Source organism: Rhinoderma darwinii, chromosome 1 (genome assembly GCF_050947455.1).
Source record: "Rhinoderma darwinii isolate aRhiDar2 chromosome 1, aRhiDar2.hap1, whole genome shotgun sequence".
Taxonomy (NCBI): Eukaryota; Metazoa; Chordata; class Amphibia; order Anura; family Rhinodermatidae; genus Rhinoderma; species Rhinoderma darwinii.
The window spans coordinates 562,151,499-562,178,479 of NC_134687.1; the positions used below are offsets into that span (position 1 = coordinate 562,151,499).

Consider the following 26,981-nt stretch of genomic DNA (forward strand, 5'->3'; position numbering starts at 1 on the left):
GAGACCCCAACTGATTGCTAAAATGAAGCGACAGAAACGCTCGGGTGAGAGATGAGCCGCTTAGTTGCTGATCAGCTTTTTCACGGAAAGCCGAGTAATTGCTGTACAGACTTTCTAATGAGCCCATACACCGATTGTGCACCACTGTATGGCATCCGTCACAGATACGCTATACAGGGAGCTTTCCCAGGGCTGGAATCCCTGGTAAGGGTATCAGGTAGTGCTCATGCCAGGGACTCCAGGACTGGGGGACCCCCTGACATCACTGTCAATATATGTGGCGCCACATCACAGGCATAAACCATTTCCTATCACCACTATCCATTGCAGCAAGCCTATACCGACCACAGCAATAGTGTTTGATAAAGGCCGAAACGTTATACGCAAATATTTGCTTCATCCTGAATAAATAAATACTGAAACTCCACCTTAACCTCGGAGTGCTCTTTTATCTTTCTATCATATATGGTCAGGGGCTTCCCCGGGCTCACGGCTTAAAGTAGCGCTGTGCCTGGGGAGTTTGGGGAAAGTATCCCACTCTTTACAGTGAGATACGTCGGTGCCTTCTGTCGGAGGTATATGTCGAACTCCTCCCAATGCAGACTTGACAGAAGGAAAAAAACTAAAGATGTGAACAGGCCTTCGACAAGTAATTTGATTGTTACGGCTGGTTTGTGTTTAATTTATGTACACATATACCGTTGCTATTAATAAAGTTTCCGTACAAAAAAAAAAATGAATAATTCTCATGCGACCCACATGCTTCATTAAAAAAAAAAAAAAAAAAAAAAAAAAAAAGTTCCTGAAACTAGAATAACTACATAGCTGTATAAAATACTTTTGTGCTTGTAGCCACGAGCTAAAAGCGGCCGTCTAGTAATAGAGGGAGGAAAAAAAAACAAAAATTCAGGGAGCAAAGGCAAATAAAAGGTCAATTAGTTGTTTTTTTTCTAACTTGCGTTTTTTCGGTCAATGGCGTTTTCCTAAAATTGCAGAATGCCTGGATTTGCCTTTTTTTTAAAAAATAATTTAGTGAAGTTTTTTCTCCACAGATTTTTTTTTTTCCTCAAAGAACAGTGATCACCTCGGTCAACGTGCTAGGCCCTGTTCACACTGAGTTTTTTGACACGTTTTGCGATGCGGAAACCACGTCGGAAAAGGCCCGAAAATGCCTCCCATTGATTTCAACGGGAGGCAGAGGCATTTTTTTCCCGCGAGCGGAAAAAACGCTCACGGGAAAAAGAAGAAGGAGCGACATTCCCTATCTTTGGGCGTTTACATCTGACCTCCCAATGACATCAGTGGGAGGCAGAGAACGCGTATTTCGTGGCATTTTTGCCCGTGGCGCTCAATGCGAAAAACGCGACAAACGGCATGCAGGCAGATCAAAATCTGCCTCAAAATTCCAAACGGTAATCTTCGGATTACTTCTCAGAACGTCCACCTAAAGGGTATGGGCAATATCTATACACAAGGGCATTTACTTTTAAATTATTTCACTTGAAATATTACCTACAGTACGTCTTTTATATTTTCATCATAAGACAGTCACTTTAATCTAATGGGTACTAACAACTTCCACTATACAGTCCCAGAACAAGGTTTTGAGGGGACTGTATACTGGGGATCCAGCTGAAAAGGACATTAAGGCCCTGTTCACACGGCATATTTTTTGTGTTGGGGGGGGACCAGTCAAAATCCACGGAATTGTTCCTGCCGTCGGAAGGGAGATTCCTCCTCCCATTGACATCAGGACCCGCTGTCACTTAACTGGTCAGTCCCGCTAACCTAATGGATACAGGTTTCAGCGCTAGATACAGCTGCTCTATATACAGGATACAAAGCAGCTGTATTTTAAAAAGTAAAAATAATATTTATTTCATCAAAAATTATTTTTATAGTTGAACCAATCACATTTAAAAAAAATAACACATTTCAAAAGGTGTACACAGCCTTCAGGTTTGTGACTTTTACAGACTGTGGATCTAAACAAGCAACACAGAGATCCATTAATACCATGGAAAGAAGGTTGATGCTCAGAGAGCAGGAACTCACTGGGACAGATGTGGGGGAGGATAGTAGCGGAGCAGGAAATGAGGTAGTTAGTTGGGTGACAGAAGGTGGGGTAGAGGGAAGCCCTGACCTAGCACACAAATATTGCCAAGCTGGCAGATGAGGGGGGAGATCAGGTCAGGGGTAGCACTGCTGCAGAGAGACACTTTCTCTAGCAACCAGAGGAATGCCTACTCCAGTAAGTAGGAAAATAGGAGAACAGGGCAATAGAAAGGGCGATCTGTCACAAAGACGGGGATTGTCGAACAGGGTGCTGTCTTCCAGACGCTAGTGTTCAATATATCATGGATCGGGTTGATAAATTACTGGGAAGGGCAGGTGAGGACCCAGCAGTCATAGTGAACATTGGCAGCAATTACAAAGTTATAGGTAGGTGGAGGGTACATAAAGAAGATTTCAGAGACTTGGCCCTTAGCTTAAAGGCAAGGACTTCAAACAGAGGGGCAAATTTACTATTCAAATGGAGACAGAGTGCGGTTTCACATTGAGTAACGGTTTTAAAAACTATTTGCGCCGTTCTGGGCAAGGGGTGTGGCTTAGCTGACAATGGAGGTTTTGAGGCAAAGGGCATGGCTTACAATGCACCGTCGTGCATTTGTGCCAAAATTTTGACGCAAACTAAGCCTACCAAAAGGTGGTATAAGGAAGAGAAAAGCGGGTATCCCAATGAAAATAAACTTATAACAGTATCAGCATGGGTTTATGAGGAATCAATCGTGTCAAACTAATCTGACCCGCTTCTATGAGGAGGTGAACTCCAGACTGGACCCGGGGGAGTCACTGGATGTCAGATTTTTTTTTTTATTCCTATGGCCGCTTTTCGATTTGAATCTCGATTTTCTTATTACGGTTAAAAACAGACAAAAACAAGAGATATTTATATAAAATAATATATGTTAAAACGTTAATTTAATAAATTACTATAATAATTGTAAGTGACTTCGCAACCTTTAACCTCTGCAAATACTTTTTTTTATTTTTTTATCAGAAATACAAGTGGGATAATATCTATCTAATTGATTACAACTTCTGTTAACCTGTTCCCCGGCAGGGAACAGGTTAACAGAATCTATAATGAATGATGCGCTGCGTGCACTAACATCCCCCTCAGCCGGTGTCTGACATTGCAGACGAAGGCAGTGTAAATTGCAGCAAGGCCGGGCGGATAGCGCCGAGTGGGCACTCTGGGGAGAGGTTACATTATAGTGTCTGAAGTCTGAGTAGGACCCAGTGCAGTACCAGCCCCACCATGGAGGGTTAAATAAATTACATTAAAAGGCAGGACTTCCACGACCGTGATTGGACCATGAAAAATAGTCCGTGTGGCAGACTGTTTTCCCGGCCCAACCACAGTACATGTGAACGGAACTTCTGGCATCATTGTCATTTAGGCTACAGCCACACGACAGAGAAAAAAAAATGGCCACTAAAAACTGATCAACTTTTCACAGCGGTTTTGCATCAATGGCCTCCAAATTTTCAGCCATTTCCAGTCCGTCTTTAATGGCCATTTGTCATCCATTTGCCATCTGTTTTTCGTAGACATTAAAAAAAATAAAAATGGGTGGATTTAATTCATCAGGGTTTTTTTTTTTGTCCCAACCCCGTGAAAATACCACAGTGCCCACGTAGCTAGTGCCACAATGTCCCTGTAGATAGTGCCACAGTGCCCAGTGTCACACAGTCCCCATCCAATAGAAAGTCCATACACTGCTCGCTTGGCTTTCCGAGCAAAGTCGATCAGAAACTAAGCGGCACAGCATCACCCGAGTACGACAGCTGCTTAGTTTCAGCGATCGATGGGGGATCTCCGTGCTCGGAAACCCACCGATCAAAACTTCTGACACGTCAAAAGTTTTGCTTACACTTTATCAACTTGACAGAACAGGAGTAAAAAACACACACACACACACACTTTTAAACTATTTGAGCACTATAAGAAAAGAGAATACCATACATGTAAAGAAGGTGCATCAGAATGGCAAGTGAACGTTCATACATACCCAAGGATTAGTGGAGAGGATTGCTGCTCACCACTGCTTAATCCGATTTCCTCTGCAGTGGGCGCAGGGCCCAGACTAAGCTGTAGGTTCTCAGCCACAGTAAGTACAGACTTGACTGCGGAGGTAGCACTCACTTTCTTTATTAAGCCTTTATGCTGTTCCATGGTCCATACAAATCCAAAGGGACCAAGCGGAGAATTGTTGTATTGTTCTAGCCCTGCTCCTGTGATCGCTCCCTGGGACACAATTATTGAGGCAGGACAGGATATGAAGTCCTCTAGTACACAGAAAACTTCTTACAAGTTCCAGAGCTCATTTCCCTTAAATAACAAGCCCTGCCGGCAGTGACAGAATAAAGTGACAGTCATGCAATCTAAATGAAAAGTCTTAGGGGCGGCCTGATAACGTGTCTCATGCTTGTTATATAGATGTCCCAGCAAGAAAGGGAAGCTGGACAAAGTTCCTTTTTTCTTCTCTGCTCGTGGGTAACTTTAAGTGACACAGGCCTGCATTTCATGCTCACATGATGTCAAGGAGAGAGTAAAGCCCATCGCCTCACATGTCGCATAGAAGGAATGTACAACAGTAGAAATGTTGCTCTACAGGACCGAGTACGCGTGAACCATCCCATAAGGTGTGTCTCCTTCATGGGACCCATTCATAGCTCATAAAGAAGTTAATGAGTTTGGCAGGTTCAGCGGATGAAAGGTAAAGAAATGTCCCTCTTATCCCAGCACTGGAACGTCTCAACTTTGTGTTGACTACTGTCTGCGCTGGAAACCATAAAGGATCGGAGGCAATTAACATATAGGAACGAGCTATATAAAAAATGAAAAACCTCAGAATGTTCCCTGGAAGATTGGCCATTAACTACCATTTTGTAATGTGCGGCCAGCGCACGTATGTATGATTTTCGGCGGCCGCCACTATTTGTGTCCTTATGTGCGTGCCCATTTGTTTGTCCATAGCATTCTTGAATACTACAAATATATCCTCCGCACAACAGCTGCTGTTTATTTTACTATACATGCATCATACTATACTGAAAACAAAAAAAAAAACCTGTTTTTGCACCAATATGGCCTCTTTCACACTCAGCGTATTTTACATCTTTACTCCACCCATTTTTTTTGCAGACCCTAATACGGAACTAATGTTATTCCGTGAGGCTATTTGCATGGGTGTATAAAATGTGTATGTGGCAATGCAATACTTTCATCCGTATTGCAGATGGAAAACGCCCATTGAAGTCTATGGAGAGTGTATAAAACAAGGACGCATCAGTATTTGGTCTGTATATCATCCGCATTGCATCTGTATTTGGTCTGTATGTCATCCGCATTGCATCTGTATTTGGTCTGTATGTCATCCGCATTGCATCTGTATTTGGTCTGTATGTCATCCGCATTGCATCTGTTTTTCAAAGGGGCTGTCTTATGTCATTCAATTTTCTCTCTAGAAGACAGCCTATCAGTAATACGGATCTGGAAGGCCTCGTGCACACTTACGTCACCGTTTTCACGGCCGCTTTTGACGGGTCCGTGCACCCGTTTTAGCGGCCGTGTGGTTTCCGTGTGCACTCCGTGTTTCCGTTTCCGTGCGCCGAGCGTGGTACTGTCCAGGGTGACAGTATCATCCTCGGCGCGCGGAAAATACAATTTTAATGTAATAAATTTTTTTTTTACAAAAAATAAGTTCATACTTACATTCCTCCTGTCCGGCCTCCAGCGATGACGTTCAATCCATGCTGCAGCCAATCACAGGCGGCCGCTGCAGCCAATCACAGGCTGCCGCGTCACAAAAGAAGATTTGAACTGCTTTTTATTTTATTTTTAATCAGCAGCCTCTTTTCTCTATCAGTTATTGATAGAGACAAGTGGCTGCCGATTAGTGTAATGTATCTGTCATGTTTTACTGCCCGCCCGGCGGTTGCTAGGCAACGGCTCTGTCACACACGGACGGCACACGGATGCCTTCCGTGTGCTTTCAGTTTTTTTTGACGGCCCCATTGACTTGCATGGGCCTCACGGTCACGGAATCCCGGAACAAAGTAGAACATGCTCTACTTTGGATCGGAACGGAGCAACGGACCGTCAAAAAAACTGAAGTGTGCATTGCCCCATTGAAATGAATGGGTCAGGGTGCTAGCCGTCAGAAAAACGGCTAGCACCCTAATGGAAAAAACTGAAGTGGGCATGAGGTCTAATACTGATGCAATATCGTACGTATTACAGAGGTTTACAAATATACATGTCTATATCTGAAGACACTAAGTAGTTCCCAGAAATAACATGCAAACCATGGCCACGTGTGACTGTAACCTAATAAGAGGAGCGAGCAGAGGGATCGGAGTAGCACATGACTGCCGGATCAGGCTGCATACAAGGGAACTATAGAGGAACATGTCCACGTAGAAGCTTTAGACAACATTTTTTTTATTAAAGTCTATTTCCAACGGGACTTCATTTTTTAGAAGCATTGCATCAATAAAAATGGTCCCAAAAGATGGACATACCTCGGGCATTACAGTTTCAGCAAAGGTTATTCTTTGGTCTAATAAAAGTTACATAACTTCCCAATATCTTCAAGATCTCTGCTTGCTGTCATGCAATAAGAACCTTCATTGTTTACTTCAAGGAGATAAAATTCTATCCATGGTCATGTGATGGACACACAGCTGCGTGGCTCGTTACAGTTACAGTATGTGTATCAGAGCAGTGGGGCAGACTTACTAGTGTGTGTCTAAAAGGTGTTGAATAATGCGCATTTCGGGGCAATTTGGTGCATTTAATTTTAAAACCGATGTTTGCACCTCACTAAACATTTAATAAAGTTCAGAAATGGGCGTGACTTAGGTGAAAAGGGGCATGGTTTAAAATATGCAAAATTGTGTCAAAGACATAGCACAAAAGTCTGCCGCAAAATAGGCCAAATCAAAGGTGGTATGAGGAAAAGTGTCTAACGTGTCTAGAAGCACCAACTTTATTATACATTGTGCACCACTTTGATAAATTTGGCGCATCTTCTGACTTCCTGGTGTAAATCTTACACAGCATTAGTAAATCCCTAGTGTTTTTATCCCCAGGGAGTAAACCATGAAAGTTCCAAATAAGTGAAAGCAAGCAGAGATCTTGAAAACTTTTACTAAAGGGGTTTGCTTTGCAAATAGTAAAGAAGCTATTAAAACATACAAATTATTTGTTCAAGCATTTGTTACGGAACTATCATGCATTTCAGTGTATACGTCTGCTGTATAAAACGGATCCAGCTTATATCTTGGTATCATTTTAAAGCCCATACTAAATCACTAGCTACAATTCGGACCCACACCCATCTCTAGAACAGGGGTCGCCCAACCCCCATCCCATCTGGTGAGGTGGCTGCCGCATCCAGGTGGAGAATGAAGCTGGCCGTGCACGCGTAGAGCGCTCTCCATTCATGGATATGGGAGTTATGGAAACAACTCTTCATTACTCCCATAAGAACCGCGCACCTCTCCATTCATTCTCCGCTTGGATGCGTTGGCCGATTATCCAGGCGACTACGGGTCAGATGACCTGTTCTGGAGAGAGTTGCTCGTGCCAGCATCTATCAGACATTCATGGCATATCTCGTGAATATGCCATAAATGTTTCAGTTGCGAATAACCCTTTAAGGTGGTAAGACATAATAGCCAAAGAGCCATCACGGCAGACGCTCCAATTGACATGCATGTTGTTTCAGTAGAGAAAGAACGATAAGTGGCTATCAAGCACCTCTGTCACTGCTTATCATCAGGGGAAACAAAGACATCAGATACATCCTTCCGGTCTTACTTCTTTTCTAATAATAGTCACCTGACAGAAGGACCAAAATAAAAAAAATTAAATGGTCTGCGGTTCCTGTTGAAATTGGGATCCACCAAACTAAGGCCTCATGCATACGACCGTAGCCATGTGCACGCCCGTGATTTTCGGGTCGGCCGGCAGCGGAATATCAGCCGCAAGCCGCCCACAAATCTCGGGCAATGAACACGGCCGCGGTCATTATTTTCAATGAGCCCAGACCGCAGAACACGGTCATAATAAGACATGTCCGTTCTTTCAGCGGGGCTGGCTCCCGGGCCAAGCACGGAACGTAAAAACTACTGTCGTGTGCATGGCCCCATAGAAATTAATGGGGCCGCAATTCTTCCGTGGATTTTCGGGGGAATTGCGGCCGCAAAAGCACGTTCTTGTGCATGAGGCCTTAATCTGATGTCTACCGCCGGCTTTACTGAGCCCAGTAAAGGTTCAATAGCCAAAGATAACAGGACTGAAAAGAGGCATGAGAACACGTCAATGACATTGCTCTAGTGCCATCTAGTGGAGAAAAGTTATTACTACATCTGGTTCATACACCAATTCCTAACAATAGTTTGTTAATAAGTTGGTATAGTAAAAAATATAGTGTAGTACCGTGTTAGGCCTCATGCACACAACCGTATTTTTTCCCACCCGTAAATACTGGCGTAAATACGGGTCCGGTGTCACACGTATTCCACCCGTTTTGCACCAGTATTTACGAACCCGTGCCCGTAAATATGGGTCCGGTGTCACCCGTATTCCACCCGTTTTTACGGGCACGTTTTTGGCGGCAAAATAGCACTGCACTAATCGGCAGCCCCTTCTCTCGATCAGTGCAGGATAGAGAGAAGGGACAGCCCTTTCTGTAATAAAAGTTAAAGAAATTCATACTTACCCGGCCGTTGTCTTAGTGACGCGCCTCTCTCTTCACATCCAGCCCGACATCCCTGGATGACGCGGCAGTCCATGTGACCGCTGCAGCCTGTGATTGACCTGTGATTGGCTGCAGCGGTCACATGGCCTGAAACGTCATCCAGGACGACGGGCCGGATGTCGAGAGGGACGCGTCACCAAGGCAACGGGCGGGAGACCGGACTGGAGGAAGCAGGAAGTTGTCGGTAAGTATGAAAGTCTTTTATTTTTATTTTTTACAGGTTTATACTGATCGGTAGTCACTGTCCAGGGTGCTGAAAGAGTTACTGCCGATCAGTTAACTCTTTCAGCTCCCTGGACAGTGACTATTTACTGACGTCGCTTAGCAACGCTGCCGTAATGACGGGTGCACACATGTAGCCACCCGTCATTACGAGAGCTCCATAGACTTCTATGGACTGTCCGTGCCGTTATTACGGCCTGAAATAGGACATGTTCTATCTTTTTCAACGGCACGGGCACCTTCCCGTGAGAAAACGGGAAGGCACACGTCGCCAATAGAAGTCTATGAGCCCGTTATTACGGGTCGTAATTACGACCCGTAATAACGGGAGTTTTTACGGTCGTGTGCATGAGGCCTTAGCCAGAAACAATATGCAATGTTAAATACTTCTGTGTCAAAAAAGAAAAGTATAAATAGGTATGATCCTTTATTGGATAACCATAACAGTTCTATATGCAAGCTTTCAGAGCACAGAGGCCACTTCTTCAGGCAGTTTACAAATGAATGACTTAGAAAAAAGCACAACATTTAGATGTTACACAAAGACAATTAGTACATGGAGGTGATACATCATTAAGATAAGCCGGGGCAATAAAACTGAGGTTATAGGGGTGATGACTTAGGAGTTAAGGCATCTGGAGTCAGTCTGATGGGGGATGTGACGTGTGTCCATGTAGTGGCTGATAAATCCTGGCGTTAGATTGAGGCCTTGTGTCAATGACTGGAATTTTATCATCAGCCTGAATTCCCACATTTTTCTCTGTTGTTTTTAAAATGAGCCTTTAGTATTAGGACCTTTAAAGGGAAAGTGTCGCTCGAAAAAAAAGTATTTTTTTTTTTTTAGTTAAACAATTAGTGTATAGGTGATTAAACATTGTTCTAATTTTTTTAATTTTTTTCACGAGTCTGGAAATATTATAAATTAGATTCAATTGGATTCTAATTTATAATATTTCCCATTGCTGGTCACTAGATGGAGCAATTCCCAAAATTGCAGCATTGCATGTGGTAAAGCAACCACATTGCTTTCTGCTGCAAAATTTGAGAAAACTCACTCGCTCTAGTGAGCTCTCAGAATCCCCCCTCCTTTATCCTGGCTAGTGCCAGGAGAAACGAGGGGATTGAACGGTCAAACCTCCTACACTGTGTGTCGCCATTTTTTGAGCTAACACACAGTGTAGTAGGTTAACATACAGTAGTAAACACACACAAACATACATAGAAATCTCTTACCTGCTCCTGCCGCCGCGGCTCCCTCCGGCCCGTCCGCTCCGTCTGCTGCCGCTGGTCCAAGTGCACAAGTCCGGAAGCTGCGACCGGAAGTAGTAATCTTACTGTCCGGCCGCGACTTCCGGTCCACAGGAAAATGGCACCGGACGTCGCACAGTTCAACTTGGACTGTGTGGGAGCGGCGCATGCGCCGTTCCCACACAGACGGCGTACAGCATAGTGGATGGAACGGGCCCCGTTCGCATTCACTATGGGACTGTAGCTGCCGTATTCCATGTCTGTATGTGTCGTTAAATCGACACATACAGAGATGGAAAAAAAAATGGCAGCCCCCATAGAGAAGAAAAAGTGAAAAAATAAAAAAAAAGTAAAACACAAACACACAAATAAATAAAAAAAGGTTTAATAAAACATTAAAATCAAATGGATCTAAAAAAATTTTTTGCCGTGACACTGGTCCTTTAAATCTGCCAAACGGCGGTCTGGTCCAGTGAAGTGTTTTCCCACGGGTGTATTCACCTCCTGTTTTATTGTATGTCTGTGAAGATTCATCCTGGTTTGTAGTTTTTGTATGGTTTCTCCAATGTAGATTCCTTTATTGATGCACCTTGTACACAGGATCATGTACACTACATTGGAGGATGTACAGGAGAACGTGCCAGTGAGTTTATAGTCCTGCTGCGTGTTTGGTATCTGGATGGTGTTAGATGACCAGATGTTGGTACAGGTCTTGCATTTTCTACTGTGATAAGGAAAAGTGCCAGTCTCTGATGGTGGTGAGAGGGCACTTCTGACCAGGAGATTCCTTAGGTTTGGAGGCGGTTTGTAGGCAAGGAGTGGTAAATCTGGGAATATTTCCTTCAGTTTATTGTCTTTGTTAAATACAGATTGGAGATCAGCAGCAATTTTCCTCAAGATGTTCATTTGTGGGTTGTATATGACCACTAGGGGCACCCTGCTGTTGTCTTCCTTCTCTTTGTACTCCAGAAGATTGCTCCTTGGAATTCTTGTTGCTCTGTAGATCTGATCATCTATAATCCTTGGATGGTATCCCTGTTGTAAGAATGTATTCCTCAGTGATAGCAGGTGTTGTTTTGTGTCTTCAGTCTGAACAGATCCGTATGTATCACAGAGCCTGGCTGTAGATGATGGATTTCTTGATGTGTCTCGGATGGAAGCTGTTCCATCTCAGATATGCTGGACGGCCGGTAGGTTTATGGTAGATTGTTGTTTGTATGGTATTGTCTCTCATGTATATGGTCATGTCCAGGTAATGTATTTGAGATGTAGAGTAGTTGAGAGTGAGTTTGATGGTAGGATGGAACTTGTTGAAGTTTTTATGGAAAGAAAGCAGTTCATGTTCAGAGCCTGTCCAGATTATCAGCAGGTCATCAATGTACCGGAAATATGCTAGAGGTTTAGTTGCGCAGGTTGATAAGAACTCCTCCTCTAGTTTGGCCATGAACAGGTTAGCATATTGTGGTGACATTCTGCTACCCATAGCGCTTCCCATACATTGCAGATATATGTCTTTGTCAAATAAAAAATAATTGTGATGGAGTACGAACCTGATGAGTTGTAGGGCTGGCTCTGTCGCTAGATTGTTCTTTTGAAGAAAGTGTTGGCATGCGGCTATGCCATCCTCATGGGGGATGTTAGAATACAGAGACTCCACGTCCATAGTCCACAATATTGTTCCCTCTGGCAGTGGACCTAGGGCTGAGAGTTTGCAGAGGACGTCTGTGGTGTCCTGGACATAACTGGGTGTGCACCTCACCAAGGGCTTTACAAGATTTTCCACCCAGCCAGAAATATTCTCAGTTAGAGTCCCAACACCTGAAATGATTGGTCTCCCTGGATTGCCTTCCTTATGTATTTTAGGTAACATGTAGAACGTCCCACGGACATGTGAATCAGGCCTAACTAGTCAGTTTTGTCATTCAGTAGTCTGGAAAAGTTGGGTGACGATCCTACAAAAGCTGTATTGGCAGCCATGTTGGTTGTCACATGGTTTTCTGTGAAGGAGATACAACTATAAACCGGTTGAATTGAACTACCAGATTCTGACACCAAAGAAATAAACATAGACAAGTGTTCATATCCTGAGGATAATGGGGGCGCGAATAGATCTCCCCTCCACCACTGCAAATGAAAGGCTATGTAAACCTTTTGAAGTAATTATTTTTATTTTTTTTATAAAACTGTGTATAATGTGAACTTTTAGATTGTACTTTTTGAGGTAAAGCTTTTATGTATCCTGAATACATAGAAGCTGTATGTTGCCGTCTACGCTGAATCCGTTAGGTTTGCAGGACTGACTGCTTCGGTTCATGCTGGGCCTGTGTGTCTGACACGAAAGGTTCAGCTATTATCAACCCCATTTAGGGCGGATTTACACGAACGCGATATACGTCCGTGCAACACACGTGTTTTTCACGCGCCTCGCACGGACCTATATTAGTCTATGGGGTAGTGCAGACAGTCCGTGATTTTTACGCAGTGTGTGTCCGCTGCGTAAAACTCATGACATGTCCGATATTTCTGCGTTTTTCGCGCATCACGCACCCATTGAAGTCAATGGGTGCGTGAAAAACATGCGCACCACACAGAAGCACTTCCGTGGGACGTGCGTGATTCGCGCAACAGCAGTCAAAAGTATGTTTGCAAACAGAAAAGCACCACATGCTTTTCGGTTTACAAACATCCAAGCAGAGTGTCATAATGATGGCGGCTACGCGAAAATCACGCAGCCGCACATCCTATGTGATGACACACGGAGCTGTTAATTGCCTTTTGCGCACGCAAAACGCCGCGTTTTTTGCGTGCGCAAAACGCACACGCTCGTGTAAATCCGCCCTTAAAGGAATAGTGTCATCACAAATTATTTTTTTATATGTTAAAGATGTTAGTGCTTTAATAAAAACGTTTATATTCATTTGTGTGTTTGTGTTTTACTTTTTCTTATTTTTACACTTTTTCTTCCCTATGGGGGCTGCCATTTTTTGTTCCATTTCTGTGTGTGTCGATTAACGACACACACAGACATGGAATACGGCAGCCACAGTCCCATAGGGACTGCGAACGGCTCCCGTCCCATTGACTGCCGTGTACGGCGTCTGTGTGGGAACTGCGCATGCGCCGCTCCCACACAGTCCTATTCGAAATTGGCGAAATTTGCGCCGTCCGGCGCCATTTTCCTGTGGACCGGAAGTCGCGGCCGGACAGTAATATTACTACTTCCGGTCGCGGCTTCCGGACTTGTGCACTAGCCAGGATAAAGGAGGGGGGGATGCTGAGAGCTCACTAGAGCGAGGGCTTTTAACCCAATGTTGCAATGCTGCAATTTTGGGAACTAGCTCCATCTAGTGACCAAAAATGGGTAGTATTATAAATTAGAAAAAATTTATAATATTTCCTGACTCGCGAAAAAAATAAAAAAAATTTGAACAATGTTTAATCACCCACACACTAAATGTTTAATTTTTTTTAAAAAAAACATGTTTTTCGGGCAACACCATGCCTTTAAGTTCATGAACTCAGAGGTGACAAATAACAGGTGTAGAACTAGCGCTCACTGAAGCCTGTCAGTCCTGCAGACCTGTTGGATTCGGCTTAGATAGCAAAACATTTATGAACATCCTTGTATTTTTCTAGGACATTACAAGGCTTAGAACTTTAGCAGCAATTTCTCACATTTTCAAGAAAATTTCAAAAGGCTATGTTTTCAGGGACCAGTTCTGAAGTGGCTTTGAGGGCCCTATATAAAAATCAACCAATTTTAAAAACTGCGCCCCTCAAAGTATTGAGAACAGCATGCATATTTTTTGCCGAAATTCATTGTAATATATTTTAAAGGTTTTATCCAAGAAATGCAACTCAATATTTATTGCCCAGATTCTGCAGTTTTTAGAAATACCACACATGTGGCCCTAGTGCGGTAATGGACTGAAGCACCGGCCTCCGAAGCAAAGGAGCAGCTCAAGGATTTTGGGGCCTCCTTTTTATTGAAAATATTTTAGGCACCATGTCAGGCTTGAAAAGGAAACACCCCCCAAAAGACACCATTTTGGAAATTTCACTCACAATTTTGTTGAAATGGTTTGCAGCACCGTGTCGCATTTGCAAAGCCCCTGGAGGATCAAAAACAGTGGGGAAGCCACACAAAAGTGACCCCATTTTGGAGACTACACCCCTTATGGAATTTATTTAGGGGTATAACAAGAATTTATATCCCACAGGGTTTTTGCAGAATTAATTGGAAGTAGGCGGTGAAAATGAAAATCTAAATTTTTTCCCATAAAATTTAGTTTTTGCTTATTTTTTTCCATTTTCACAAGGTCTAAAGATGAAAAAGCACCCCGACATTTGTGAAGCAATTAATCCTGAGCACGGAAATACCCAATATGTAGTCCTAAACTGCTGTTTGGGCACAAGGTAGGGCTCAGAACGAAAGGAGAGTTAATTGGGCGTGCAGATTTTGCTGGATTAGTTTTCAGGTGCCATGTCGAATTGGCAAAGCTCATGGGGGACGAAAACAGTAGAAACCCCCTAAAATTCTAGAAACTACTATATATATATATATATATATATATATATATATATAGCCAAAAAAACCTGTGTCAACTAATTACCACTGAGGCGGATTATAGACACAGCACTCAGTGGCTGCAGGGAAGACACAAGAGGATGGTGCTGTAAAAATAGGCCCAAAATAAAAAAATCAGCGGCAAAAAAAATTATCACAAATGACGATCAGTGATGGCAGCCACTGATTAGTGCTCTGCGGCGTAGTCACGATACCACAATTTGGACTTCGATACCGATACTTCATGCAGTATTGCGATTTTCGATACCAAAAGAAAACAATAAAAAAAACAAAAAATAAAAAAAACATTCCATTTTCGGATGTTAGGTGTGTGGTGTTATGAATTTTGATGGGGTTGGTAACACCATGCGCCTCACATTAATAAGTGACCCCATAATTTCCCTCACATAATGGCAACGTTAGGGACAGGGACAATTTTGGCCTTGAGGCAGAACAACTTTATTTCTTCCTCTTTGCATCCCGAGCAGTGCGCTCGCCATGTTCTCTGTGTTCAGGGCCGGCATGTTTACATTATTCTACAGGTTATCCGTACGACTACGGTGACACCAAATACGTATTTCTTTTTAGAATGTACTATTATACACAACATGCGGATTTATTTTACTTTGACATTTTTCTTAACTTTAAAGGGGTTGTCCACTTTTGAAAAACAAACAATCAAGCAATACCCATTAAATATTTCTTAAAGAAATTTTTAAATATACTGACCGTCTCAAAGTTGCAGAGGTCTTCTAATTCCGTCTAGTGTCATGTGACTCCGCCACCCTCGGAATTTCTCTCTTCCACTGACGTCTTGTTCGGTCTTCTTCAATCCTGACTTCCGGGTGAGCTCCTCTTCCCGTCTTCACTTCCGAATGACGTCTTCTTCCCCTTGTGCAGTAACCTACAATATTTTGCGCATGCGCATTGAAAGCAATTTCATTGCGCCTGTGTTCGAGGCATCCTAAGCCTCCTCAATACCCACCCTGTTCTCTTAGATTACGTCTCAATGCGAGCACTATTTTATTTTCATTCATGTTACCCGCGCACCCTGCAAAGATGGCATCTACAGTGATAACGGCACTGAGGAATAACGTTCATTCATGTTATTCCTCAATGCCATTATCACTGTTGATACCATCTTTGTGGGCCACGCAGGCACTGATGGATAACATGAATGAAAATTAAATAGTGCTCGCAGCGAGACGTAATCTAAGAAAGAATGGGCGGGTATTGAGGAGGCCATAGACCAATAGGATGCCTCGAATACAGGCGCAATGAACAGACTTTTAATGCGACTTGCGCATGGAAACTGCTTTGATTGCGCCTGATATTGTAAACAAACATTGCAATATAAACAAAACAGCGTAAAGCGGATTTAAATATATAAGATTTTTAAACAATAGTCAGGGGACAATAAAATCCCAAGGCAGCAGCATTGCAAGGATTTAAAATAAAAAAATAAAAAAAGTGGAAAACCCCTGTTTTTAGTCCCAGCAGGGACTTGAAGCTGAAATCTCTTGATCGCAATTATAATGCTTTGGCATCCCAAAGCTTTATTGCCTGTCAGCGATATGCTAACGAGGAATCTATTAGGTCATGCCTTTGTAACGTCCGTCTGCCATGGTAACCCATCAGTACCCAGCAATTGCATCACAGGGGCACAGATAAGCTGACAGAGGGGGTCCCCTCGCTCTGTCAAACTACTAGGGTATTATCGTTGCAATCAGTGCTCCCTCTGATGCCGACTGTTACCTCAGGATTATGGCTGTCAATCACAGTCGTGCCCCTTCTGGCAAGCCTAGGGAGCGCATGGGAACAATTGGACGTACCGGTTTGTCCAAGTTAACCCATCATGTACTTTCATGTCAGGGGTTGTTGTAAATTGTAGTTTTACATCGGCTGGAGAGCCACAGGTTGGGGGAAGACTGTTCTACACTGCGGTGATTCATTGGATACCTGGGACTGAGCCGGTCGTTTTGCTGGTAGAATTCACAATGGCGCGCACTGTTCCTGATCACATGTCTTTGTGATTACGGAGCTCCAGGGGAGCCATTTATGTCAGGAATTAGAACTATTTCAGAGCTAGAAGACGAGAAAATGAGATGTTGTTTAGACTGAAACTGGCTGCCATTATACAAAATACAGAACCAAACAAATAGTTCTGCCTGTATTTTGTTGAACATTCGGTATTGCTTTGTATTTTTGCCCATACTGTGGATGCAAACGCTAAAAAACTTCATAAAGATGGCACATATTTTTTCAAGAATTAAATGTTGAGATAAAACCCGCAACAAATTTTTAGAAATAAATTATACTAACCCAGAACTCTCTGCTACTGCATCCTGGCCGGCCTCCAGGGATAACGTTTCCCAATCACAGGTTGCAGCGGTCACATGGGATGAAACGTCATCACGGGAGGGCGGGCTGCAGGATGGCAGAGGGATGAGTCGCCATGGCTACGGGTAAGCAGGAGTTGTTTTCTTTACTTGCTATTTTGTGCAGCTGACATTGTAGCCAAACAACTGCACCACAATTTGGTGCGGTTTTTCAGCCGGAATTCGCTGCAGCGTCCAGACTGTATACGCGGTGTGCTTTTACGCAGCGTATCCACCCTGTCTGAACATACCCTTAAAGGGGTTGTACCAGAATTTTACAATTATCACCTATTCACAGTGGTATAAAGCAGTGGGCACACGATTGACCGCTGCTCCATTCAAGCTCCTCCTTACTGCGGGTTAGGCCCCATGCACACGACCGTAACAAACCTCAGTTTTTGCGGACCGCAAAAACGGACCCATTCACTACCATTGAACGCGGACACCTTTCCGTATCACTACGGATGGGTGTCCGTGCCGTAGAAAATTTCTGAAAATTATGGAACATGTCCGTTCTTTTGCATTTTGCGGGCCGTGCACCCATACTTTGTATGGCAGCACGGTCCGAAAATGCGGGTGGCAGTCAGCGGCCAGCCATGCCCGCAATCACGGGCCGTGATTACGGGCACGGCCGTGTGCATGGGGCCTTAGGGCTGGGCGATCAAATTAATTTGATTAATTCGCTCTCAAGGACTCACGATTCTGTTTAACAGAATCGTACAATCAATTCTTTAGTGGCGCCGTCCCACCGTGCTGCAGGAGGAAGCTCCGCCCGCCACCTCGTCAATGACTGGTCCGCCCCGTTCTGTCTCTGTTTCACCATGGAACTGCTGTTCTGTAGTGAACAAAATGATACAGTATGGAACAGCAGTTCTGTGCGGAAACAGACTCCTAATATAGTGTCACACTGGCCGGTAGATACCGCCCCCTATAGATAGCACCTCCTTGCAGATCGCACCCCCCCCCCTTGTACATTACACCGCTGTAGATAGAACCCGCTTGCAGACCGCACCACCAACCCCCTTGTATCTTGTAGATCGCACCACCCTCCTTGTACCTTGTAGATCGCACCACCACCCCCCCTTGTGCCTTATAGATCGCACAACGCCCCCCCCCCCCCTTGTACATCGCACACCGCCCCCCCCCTTGTACATCGCACACCGCCCCCCCCCCTTGTACATCGCACACCGCCCCCCCCCCTTGTACATCGCACACCGCCCCCCCCCCTTGTACATCGCACACCACCCCCCCCCCCTGTACATCGCACACCACCCCCCCCCCCTTGTACATCGCACACCACCCCCCCCCCCCCCCTTGTACATCGCACACCACCCCCCCCCCCCCTTGTACATCGCACACCACCCCCCCCCCCCCTTGTACATCGCACACCACCCCCCCCCCCCTTGTACATCGCACACCACCCCCCCCCCCCCTTGTACATCGCACACCACCCCCCCCCCTTGTACATCGCACACCACCCCCCCCCCCTTGTACATCGCACACCACCCCCCCCCCCTTGTACATCGCACACCACCCCCCCCCCCCTTGTACATCGCACACCACCCCCCCCCCCTTGTACATCGCACAACACCACCCCCCCCCCCCTTGTACATCGCACAACACCACCCCCCCCCTTGTACATCGCACAACACCACCCCCCCCCCCCTTGTACATCGCACAACACCACCCCCCCCCCCTTGTACATCGCACAACACCCCCCCCCCCTTGTGCCTCGATCGCGCTAACAGCCCCCCCCCCCTTATAGATCGCGCCACTGTAGAGCCCACTAGGAGCTGAATCTCCGACCAAAGCACCAACAACCTCTGGCCGGGGATTCAGCTCATAGTGGCAGCTACAGCCGCACGATCTACAAGGAAGGGGGTGCAATCTACAAGGGAGTGCGGTAGTGCTGCGATTTAAAAAGGGGTGGGGGTGTGTTCTACAAGGGAGGAGGTTGGTGATGCAATCTGCAAGGGGGCTGAGGGTGCGATCTACATAGTGGGGTACGATCTACGTGGGGGTGCTATCTGCAAGGGGGGGTGTCACTGTCTACATGGGCACTGTGGCACTATCTTGGGGGGGTGGCACCATGTGGGCACTGTGTCACTAAATGTGGGCATTGTGTCACTATCTACCCTGACAAATTAAATCCATCCTTTTTATATTTATTTTTAAACGGCCATGAAAGAGACTGGGAATGGATGAGAATTTGGAGACACGGATGCAAAATGGACATGAAAAACAGACCATTGATCAGATTTTAATAGCCATTTTTTTTTTCACTGTCTTGTGATTGTAGCCTAAGGCTGTGTTTACATCACCATCTGTGTTCTGTTGGAGGTTTATGTCAATTTAACCCCTCAGCGGAAAGCAAACGGAAACCTAAGCTTCATTTTCCCTCACCATTGATATCAATGGTGACGGAAACGTTACTAATGGTTTCCGTCTGTCACCGTTGTAACAGGGTTCCGTTGTTGTTGACAGAACCAATAGCGCAGTCGACTGCGCTACCGATTCCGTCAAAACGGCGGAACCCTGTCACAACGGTGACAGACGGAAACCATTAGTAACGTTTCCGTCACCATTGATATCAATGGTGAAGGAAACGGTAGCTTAATTTTCCGTTTGCCTTTCCGTTGAGGGGTTAACCCGACGGAAGCCTCAACGGAAGGGCAACGTCTAAATGACTGATGAGTGATGCAAGGAGTCCCGTTCACATGTACCGTGACCGGGCTGCGAAATCCAGCTGACGGACGGACCGTTTTTCACGGTCCAATCACAGTCGCATGAATCCGGTAATGTCCGAGACCGGCTGAGGGGGTGACAGGCAGAGAGGGATGTTAGGGCACGCAGCGCATCATTGATTATAGATTCTGTTAACCTGTTCTCTGCCGGGGAACACAGAAGTTCTAATCAATTAGATAGACATTTTTCCAATTGTATTTATGATAAAATAAAGTATTTGAGAAGGTTAAGAAGTTACGTAGAATAACTATAGCAATATGTTAAAAAGTTATTTATATAAATGAAGATTTATTAAAATTATCTCTTGGTATTACTGTTAAATAAAACAAAAAAAAACACGAGATTCAAATCGAAAATCGCCCAAAGAAATCTAGATTTAATTTTTTGGCAAAAGCGCCCAACCCTACTGCGGGTATTGGGGTCCCAGCGATCAGACACTTATCCGGTTGATAAGTGATAATTGCCAATTCTGGGAACACCCCTTTAAGAAGCACTGACTTTTTATAGAATTGTTCAGTGGACGGTGGGGTGTCTGGCTGTCGGGAACAACGCTCAGAGCAGGCAGAATTATATTTTCCACAGTCACGTATACAAGGCAGCTTTCACTATGTCCCTGCAAGCACATGAATGGCGGTCATGTCACTGAGCCCGACTAGACCCAGCAGACCTCTCCGTGGGATAATGCAATGTAAAAAAAAACGTTACATTTCGATTAAAAAAAATAAATAAATAAAAATAAAAATAGTACAAATATATACTTTAGACAGCCCAGCACCTGCTTTATCCGGCACAGGACACCCGTGCCGGGCTTATGTCAGAGCGCCGTGAAAAGGCGTATTGGCGGTCGTTAAGGGGTTAAGTAGAGGTCACACACACTGACGCAGTTTGCGTTGGCTTTTTTTCCCATTGAGGCCAACAGGACAAAAAAAAGCCATCGCTATTTTACTTGTTTAGCATCCAGGGCATTGTGTGTTTATTAATGATACCAGACAACCGCTGCCTGGGGGAGAAGGGGTTTTTGTGTGTACTCACCTATTCAATCTTCTGCCGCTCCCCTGGTCCTCCGCCGGTCTCTGTATCCTGACCTCCAGCGGTGACGTGTCCTATGTACAAGCTGCAGCGTTCACACGTATACACGACACGTTATCGCTTGAGGCCGAGAAACAGAGACTGGCGGGTGACCAGGCTAGAGTTACCAGGGAAGCGGCAGAAGATTGAAAAGGTGAGCAAAAGGTTTCTTTTTTTATATTTATTAATCAGTTTTTTTTCATTTCGCAATTGTCAGCATCTACGGATCTTGCTGTGGATATTCCGCAGCAAACTCCTCAACAATTTGGTTTATTGCAGATTTTGACTTCCCCATTAAACTCAAAGGGGAATATCCGCAACTAATCCACAATATATATTGATGTTAAAAACAATGACAATTAGAAACCTGCATTGCAGGTAAAGTTCTGCGCAAAACATTTCTACAGTGTCTGAATGCGATATGTTCACATCTCATCCCTACACGGCTACTAAATTCCACTGGACGAGAACGTAGCCCTAATTCCACTTCAAATAGCAATGCGGGCAACTAATTCCACTCCGAGGGATCGTCACTTTTATTAGTGGCAGAAAATTCATCTGAAGCGCCTTCTACAGGGATTTCATACTCGCACCCGGTGTGCATACTTGTGTAGCGCTGCGGGATCGGACATCACTACCTGTGCGTCACTCTCAACATATACTATAGACTACGCAGGTAAATACGTTTATACTGTCCAAACCTCCTTATTCCTCATATCAATGCTGCATAATGGTGTATGGTATTGCAGCTCATCCACATTGAAGTGAATGACGCAGAGCTGGAATACCCGACATAACCCATGGACATTTGCCGCCCCTAGGGACCATTTTTTCAAATCCTGGTCAAACTATTTAAAGATCTGGACACCGGCTTTTATTTTTATTGGAATTTGGATTTCCCATTTCACGGAGGTACAAACGGCATGATTATTGCAGCTTGTACTTCCCTTTTAAATACAATCTATCATGGTTGTCTCATCACAGACAACCCCTTTAATCGGAGAGCCGCGGGGAGTCCGGCTCAAAAGACCCTCAGCTAATAGCGGATTGTAACGGAGGATGATACACATGGCTGCTTATATCCCATTTAAAGGGGATTTACAGGAATTTCTTATGCTAGGTCATCAACGTGTGATGGGTGGTAATCCGACGCTCAGGACCCCCACCATCCAGCAGTTCAATGGGCCTGAGCTGCAGTGCCAGGCACAGCTGAATGTATGGCAGCGCTAGAGTATCTGGATCAACCGGGAAGGAGCCCCTGCAGTCCAGCAAACGTCATGGCCCCTAAGTTCTGCTGATCGGTGGGGGGCCCAAGGGTCAGTCTAAGGGTAGACCATCAATGGAAATTTCTCAAACCCCTTTAAAGAGAATCTGACACTAGTTTAGTAAAGCCCAATCTCCTAGCTAATCTAGTGGGCACCGACACACTGATAATGCTAGAGAAAATTGTGTCCCAAAAAAAAAAAAAAAAATCACCCTGTAGTTATCAGCATCATAGCGCCTATTAGATTAGATAAGAGATAGGGAATTAATAAACTGGTGACAGATCCTTAAAGTTCCAAATGGCCTTGGACTATTAGGCTGGGTTCACACAGTTTGTTTTTTTTTGCAGGCAGAAAATCTACCTCAAAATTCCAGATTGAGCGCCGCGGGCAAAGAACACTGCGAAATACGCCTCTTCTGCCTCCCATTGATATCAAAGATAGGGCATGTCCCTTTTACCCGTGAGACGGTTTTTCCGCTGGCAGGAAGAAAAAAACGCCTCCGCTTGAAATCAACAGGAGGCATTTTCGGATGTTTTTTGGCGCGTTTGCCCAACACGGTTTCCACGTCAAAAAACTGAACTGGCCCTAAAGACGGATTACACATCTACTGGTTATGCAGCTAAAGTTTAACAATTTGACTTTTGCACATCTGGAGTCACAATACTTTGTTTTCACCCGGTCAAAGTCAGAGAAATTTCTGGCTTGGTTTGCGATTATAACGGAAACCACGACGCAGTGCTGGATCGGTCTTACGACAAATATCATGGGGCCTACTGACATATAATTGGATCTGTCACATTACATCGCTCGATAAAAATAGCGATGCAAGCGGGGTTACTCCCATCAAAGCTGACCGAATCTGTGACAAAGTTATCAAACATTTTGTGACGTCTGCGATATAATCGTGTCACGTCACACAAGTAGATTGTTTTCAAAGTGGCGCAAACTTATACACGGGCTCCCTACATACCAAAACCCACCATAGCTCAGGGCACATTTGCAGAGAAATCATGATCTAGCCCAGATGGCAGGCAAACCATGCCTACTGCAAGTCCTAGTAAAGCCTGGCAGTCCTATGCAGGAGGAGCAGTCAGACGTACAGCACAGCAGCAGTGTAACCTCACTCTGACAGCTGGCTTGTATCCCCTCCCCCACCCCAAAAACTCCTGACTGATGCCCGGCACCACTTACTTTTTGTCGGTGCTGAACAGCCCGAAGCCAGCTGGAGTAGAGCTGCCGCCTGGTGTGGCGTCCTGTGCCAGCTCCGTACTCTCATTGCCCCCGCCGGTGTTGTAGTCATTGTTGTAGGTGAGGCTGGTGCTGGAGTTGGACATGGCTCCGCTCATCTCGTAGCGTGTATGTATGGAACAACTCTCAGAGCAGCGGAAAACGGGAACGTCTGCTCGCACTACGGAAGCCGGGGAAGGCTGTCTGCAATCACGTGACAGGAGGCTGACACGGCGCTGAAGGCAGATGCGGAACAGCCACTCGCTCGGAATTCCGGGTGTACTATGGTAACGGTGGCACAGCCAATCAGGAACTCGCATTCTGAAATGGGCGTGTCCTAAAGTAGAGTGTATATCACGTGGTGCCAAGTAGTACTTGAATGCAGAGTAGACGCGTTTTTCGCCAAAGGCTATGTTCACACACTGCCAAGGGTATGTTTACACGCTAACTAAAAAACGTATGAAAATATACAGCTCCTGATTTTCAGCCGTTTTATTTTGCCGAGTTTTTTGACGCGGAAACACTCGGCAAAAACGGCCCGAAAATGCCTCCCATTGATTTCAATGGGAGGCGTCGGCGTCTTTTTCCCGCGAGCAGTAAAACTTAAGGCTATGTTCACACGGGGTCTTTTGGCGAGTTTTTTGACGCGGAAACCGCGTCGCAAAACTCGGCAGAAACGGCCCGAGAACGCCTCCCATTGATTTCAATGGGAGGCGTCGGCGTCTTTTTCCCGCGAGCAGTAAAACTGCCTCGCGGGAAAAAGAAGCGACATGCCCTATCTTCGGGCGCTTCCGCCTCCGACCTCCCATTGACTTCAATGGGAGGCAGGAGAAAGCGTGTTTTCTGCCCGCGGCGCTCAATGGCCGCGGGCGAAAAACGGCGCGATCATTGCTATTCACACGGAGTATTTTGGGGGAGGAATATCTGCCTCAAAATTCCGTTTGGAGCTTTGAGGCAGATATTCCTCCCCCAAAATACTCCGTGTGAACATAGCCTAAGGCTGGATTCACACGAAGGTGGCGTTTTTGCGCACGCAAAAACGTGGCGTTTTGCGTGCGCAAAAAACACTTAACAGCTCCGTGTGGCAGTATCATATGATGCGCGGCTGTGTGCTTTTCGCGCAGCCGCCATCATTATGACACTCCATTTGGATGTTTGTAAACAGAAAAGCACCACGTGCTTTTCTGTTTACATTCATCCTTTTGACAGCTGTTGCGCGAATCACGCAGTTCGCACGGAAGTGCTTCCGTGCGGCATGGTTTTCACGCACCCATTGACTTCAATGGGTGCGTGATTCGCGCAAAACGCCGAAAGAACGGACATGTCGTGACTTTTTTTTCAGCGGACTCACGCTGAGGAAAAATCACGGACATGTCAGCGCGGCCCCATGGACAAATATAGGTCCGTGCAACGCGCGTGCAAATCACGCGCGTTGCACGGACGTTTTTAATGTTTGTCTGAATAAAGCCTTAGGCTTAGGCTGGGTTCACACGACCATGTTACGTCCGTAATGTACGGAACGTATTTCGGCCGGAAGACCCGGACCGAACTCAGTGCAGGGAGCCGGGCTCCTAGCATCATAGTGATGTACGACGCTAGGAGTCCCTGTCTCTCCGTGGAACTACTGTCCCGTACTGAAAACATGATTACAGTACGGGACAGTTGTCCTGCAGAGAGGCAGGGACTCCTAGCATCGTACATCACTATGATGCTAGGAGCCCGGCTCCCTGCACTGTGTTCGGTCCGGGGCTTCCGGCCGAAATACGTTCCGTACATTACGGACGTAACATGGTCGTGTGAACCCAGCCTCAGGCTATATTTACACAGAGTATTTTGCCGAGTTTTTTGACGCGGAAACCGCGTCGCAAAACTCTGCAAAAACGGCCCGAGAACGCCTCCCATTGATTTCAATGGGAGGCGTCGGCGTCTTTTTCCCGCGAGCGGTAAAACTGCCTCGCGGGAAAAAGAAGCGACATGCCCTATCTTCGGGCGCTTCCGCCTCTGACCTCCCATTGACTTCAATGGGAGGCAGAGAAAGCGTATTTCTCGCTGTTTTATGCCCGCGGCGCTCAATGGCTGCGGGCGAAAACGGCGCGAAAATCGGCGTGCAGGGAGAGGAATATCTGCCTCAAAGTTCCAAACTGAATTTTGAGGCAGATATTCCTCCCCCAAAATACTCTGTGTGAACATAGCCTAGGCTATGTTCACACGGAGTATTTTGCAGGAGGAATATCTGCCTCAAAATTCAGTTTGGAAATTTGAGGCAGATTTTCCTCTCCCTGCACGCCGATTTTCGCTGCGATTTTTGCGCCGTTTTTCGCCCGCGACCATTGAGCGCCGCGGGCATAAAACACCGCGAAATACGCTTTCTCTGCATCCCATTGAAGTCAATGGGAGGTCAGAGGCGTAAACGCCCGAAGATAGGGCATGTCGCTTCTTTTTCCTGCTAGGCAGTTTTAGGCCCTGTTCACACGGAGTTTTTTGACACGTTTTTTGACGCGGAAAACGCGTCGGAAAACGCGCCAAAAACGACCCAAAATGACTCCCATTGATTTCAATGGGAGACGGAGGCGTTTTTTTACCGCGAGTAAAAAAAACGCCTCGCGGCAAAAAGAAGGGACATGACCCTTCTTGATGCGGTTTCCGCGTCCAAAACCGCATTGAAAGCAATGGGGACACGTCAAAAAACACCTCGAACTAGTGAGGTGTTTTCTGACGAGTATATTGCCGAGTGTTTTGCAGGAGTCGTCTCCTGCTGCTAGTCCAGCCCAGCAAGGGGCTGTCATTTCCTGTCTGCTCGTGGAGCCTGAAAAACATCGTGGACAGAACTCAGGGATACAGAAAACCCTGCATCCAAATCAAATACAAGTAAGTGCAATTGCTCCTATGTTCCATACATGCTATACATGTATGGAGCTGTGCATTTTTTTTTTTAGATTTTTTTTTTTTATTTTTTTTTTAGATTTTTTTTTTAGATTTTTTTTTTAGATTTTTTTATTTTTATTTTTTTAATTTTGTTATGCAGTTGTTCATGTATGTCATCTCTTTTTTTTTTTTTTTTAACATTTCAGGAACAGAAATGACGACAGCAGAGGTGTACCACCGAATGGACATTGATGTTGGGAAATTGATTCAAGAAGTAAGTATACTTTTTTTTTTTAATGTGGGCCTGTTCACATCAGCGTGGTTTCCGCTGAGGGGTTCCGTCGGTGCTTTCAGTCAGGGGAACCCCTCAACGGAAAGGCAAGTGTGAGGTGGTGACAGATCCGTTGCTAATTGTTTCTGTTTGTCCCCGTTGTGCAAAGGGTTCTGTCGTTTCGACTGAACCAATACCGCAGTGTAGGGAATCCCATTAGCAACGGATCCATCAGCATTGAAGTCAATGATGATGCAAACAGAAAACAATGTTTTTTTTAATGTTGGCCTG

At 45.3% G+C, this 26,981-nt stretch overlaps 1 protein-coding gene across 1 annotated transcript in view; it reads right to left on the reverse strand.

Annotated features, from left to right (window-relative positions):
- AP3B1 (adaptor related protein complex 3 subunit beta 1) overlaps positions 1–23,812 on the reverse strand; it is a 128,490-nt gene extending 104,678 nt beyond the window's left edge. Inside the window, exon 1 of the mRNA XM_075847526.1 lies at positions 23,519–23,812. Within this exon, the coding sequence (XP_075703641.1) occupies positions 23,519–23,673 (155 nt within the window). The 5' untranslated portion in view covers positions 23,674–23,812. The remainder of the gene's footprint in view (positions 1–23,518) is intronic.
- Positions 23,813–26,981: the final 3,169 nt, after the last annotated feature.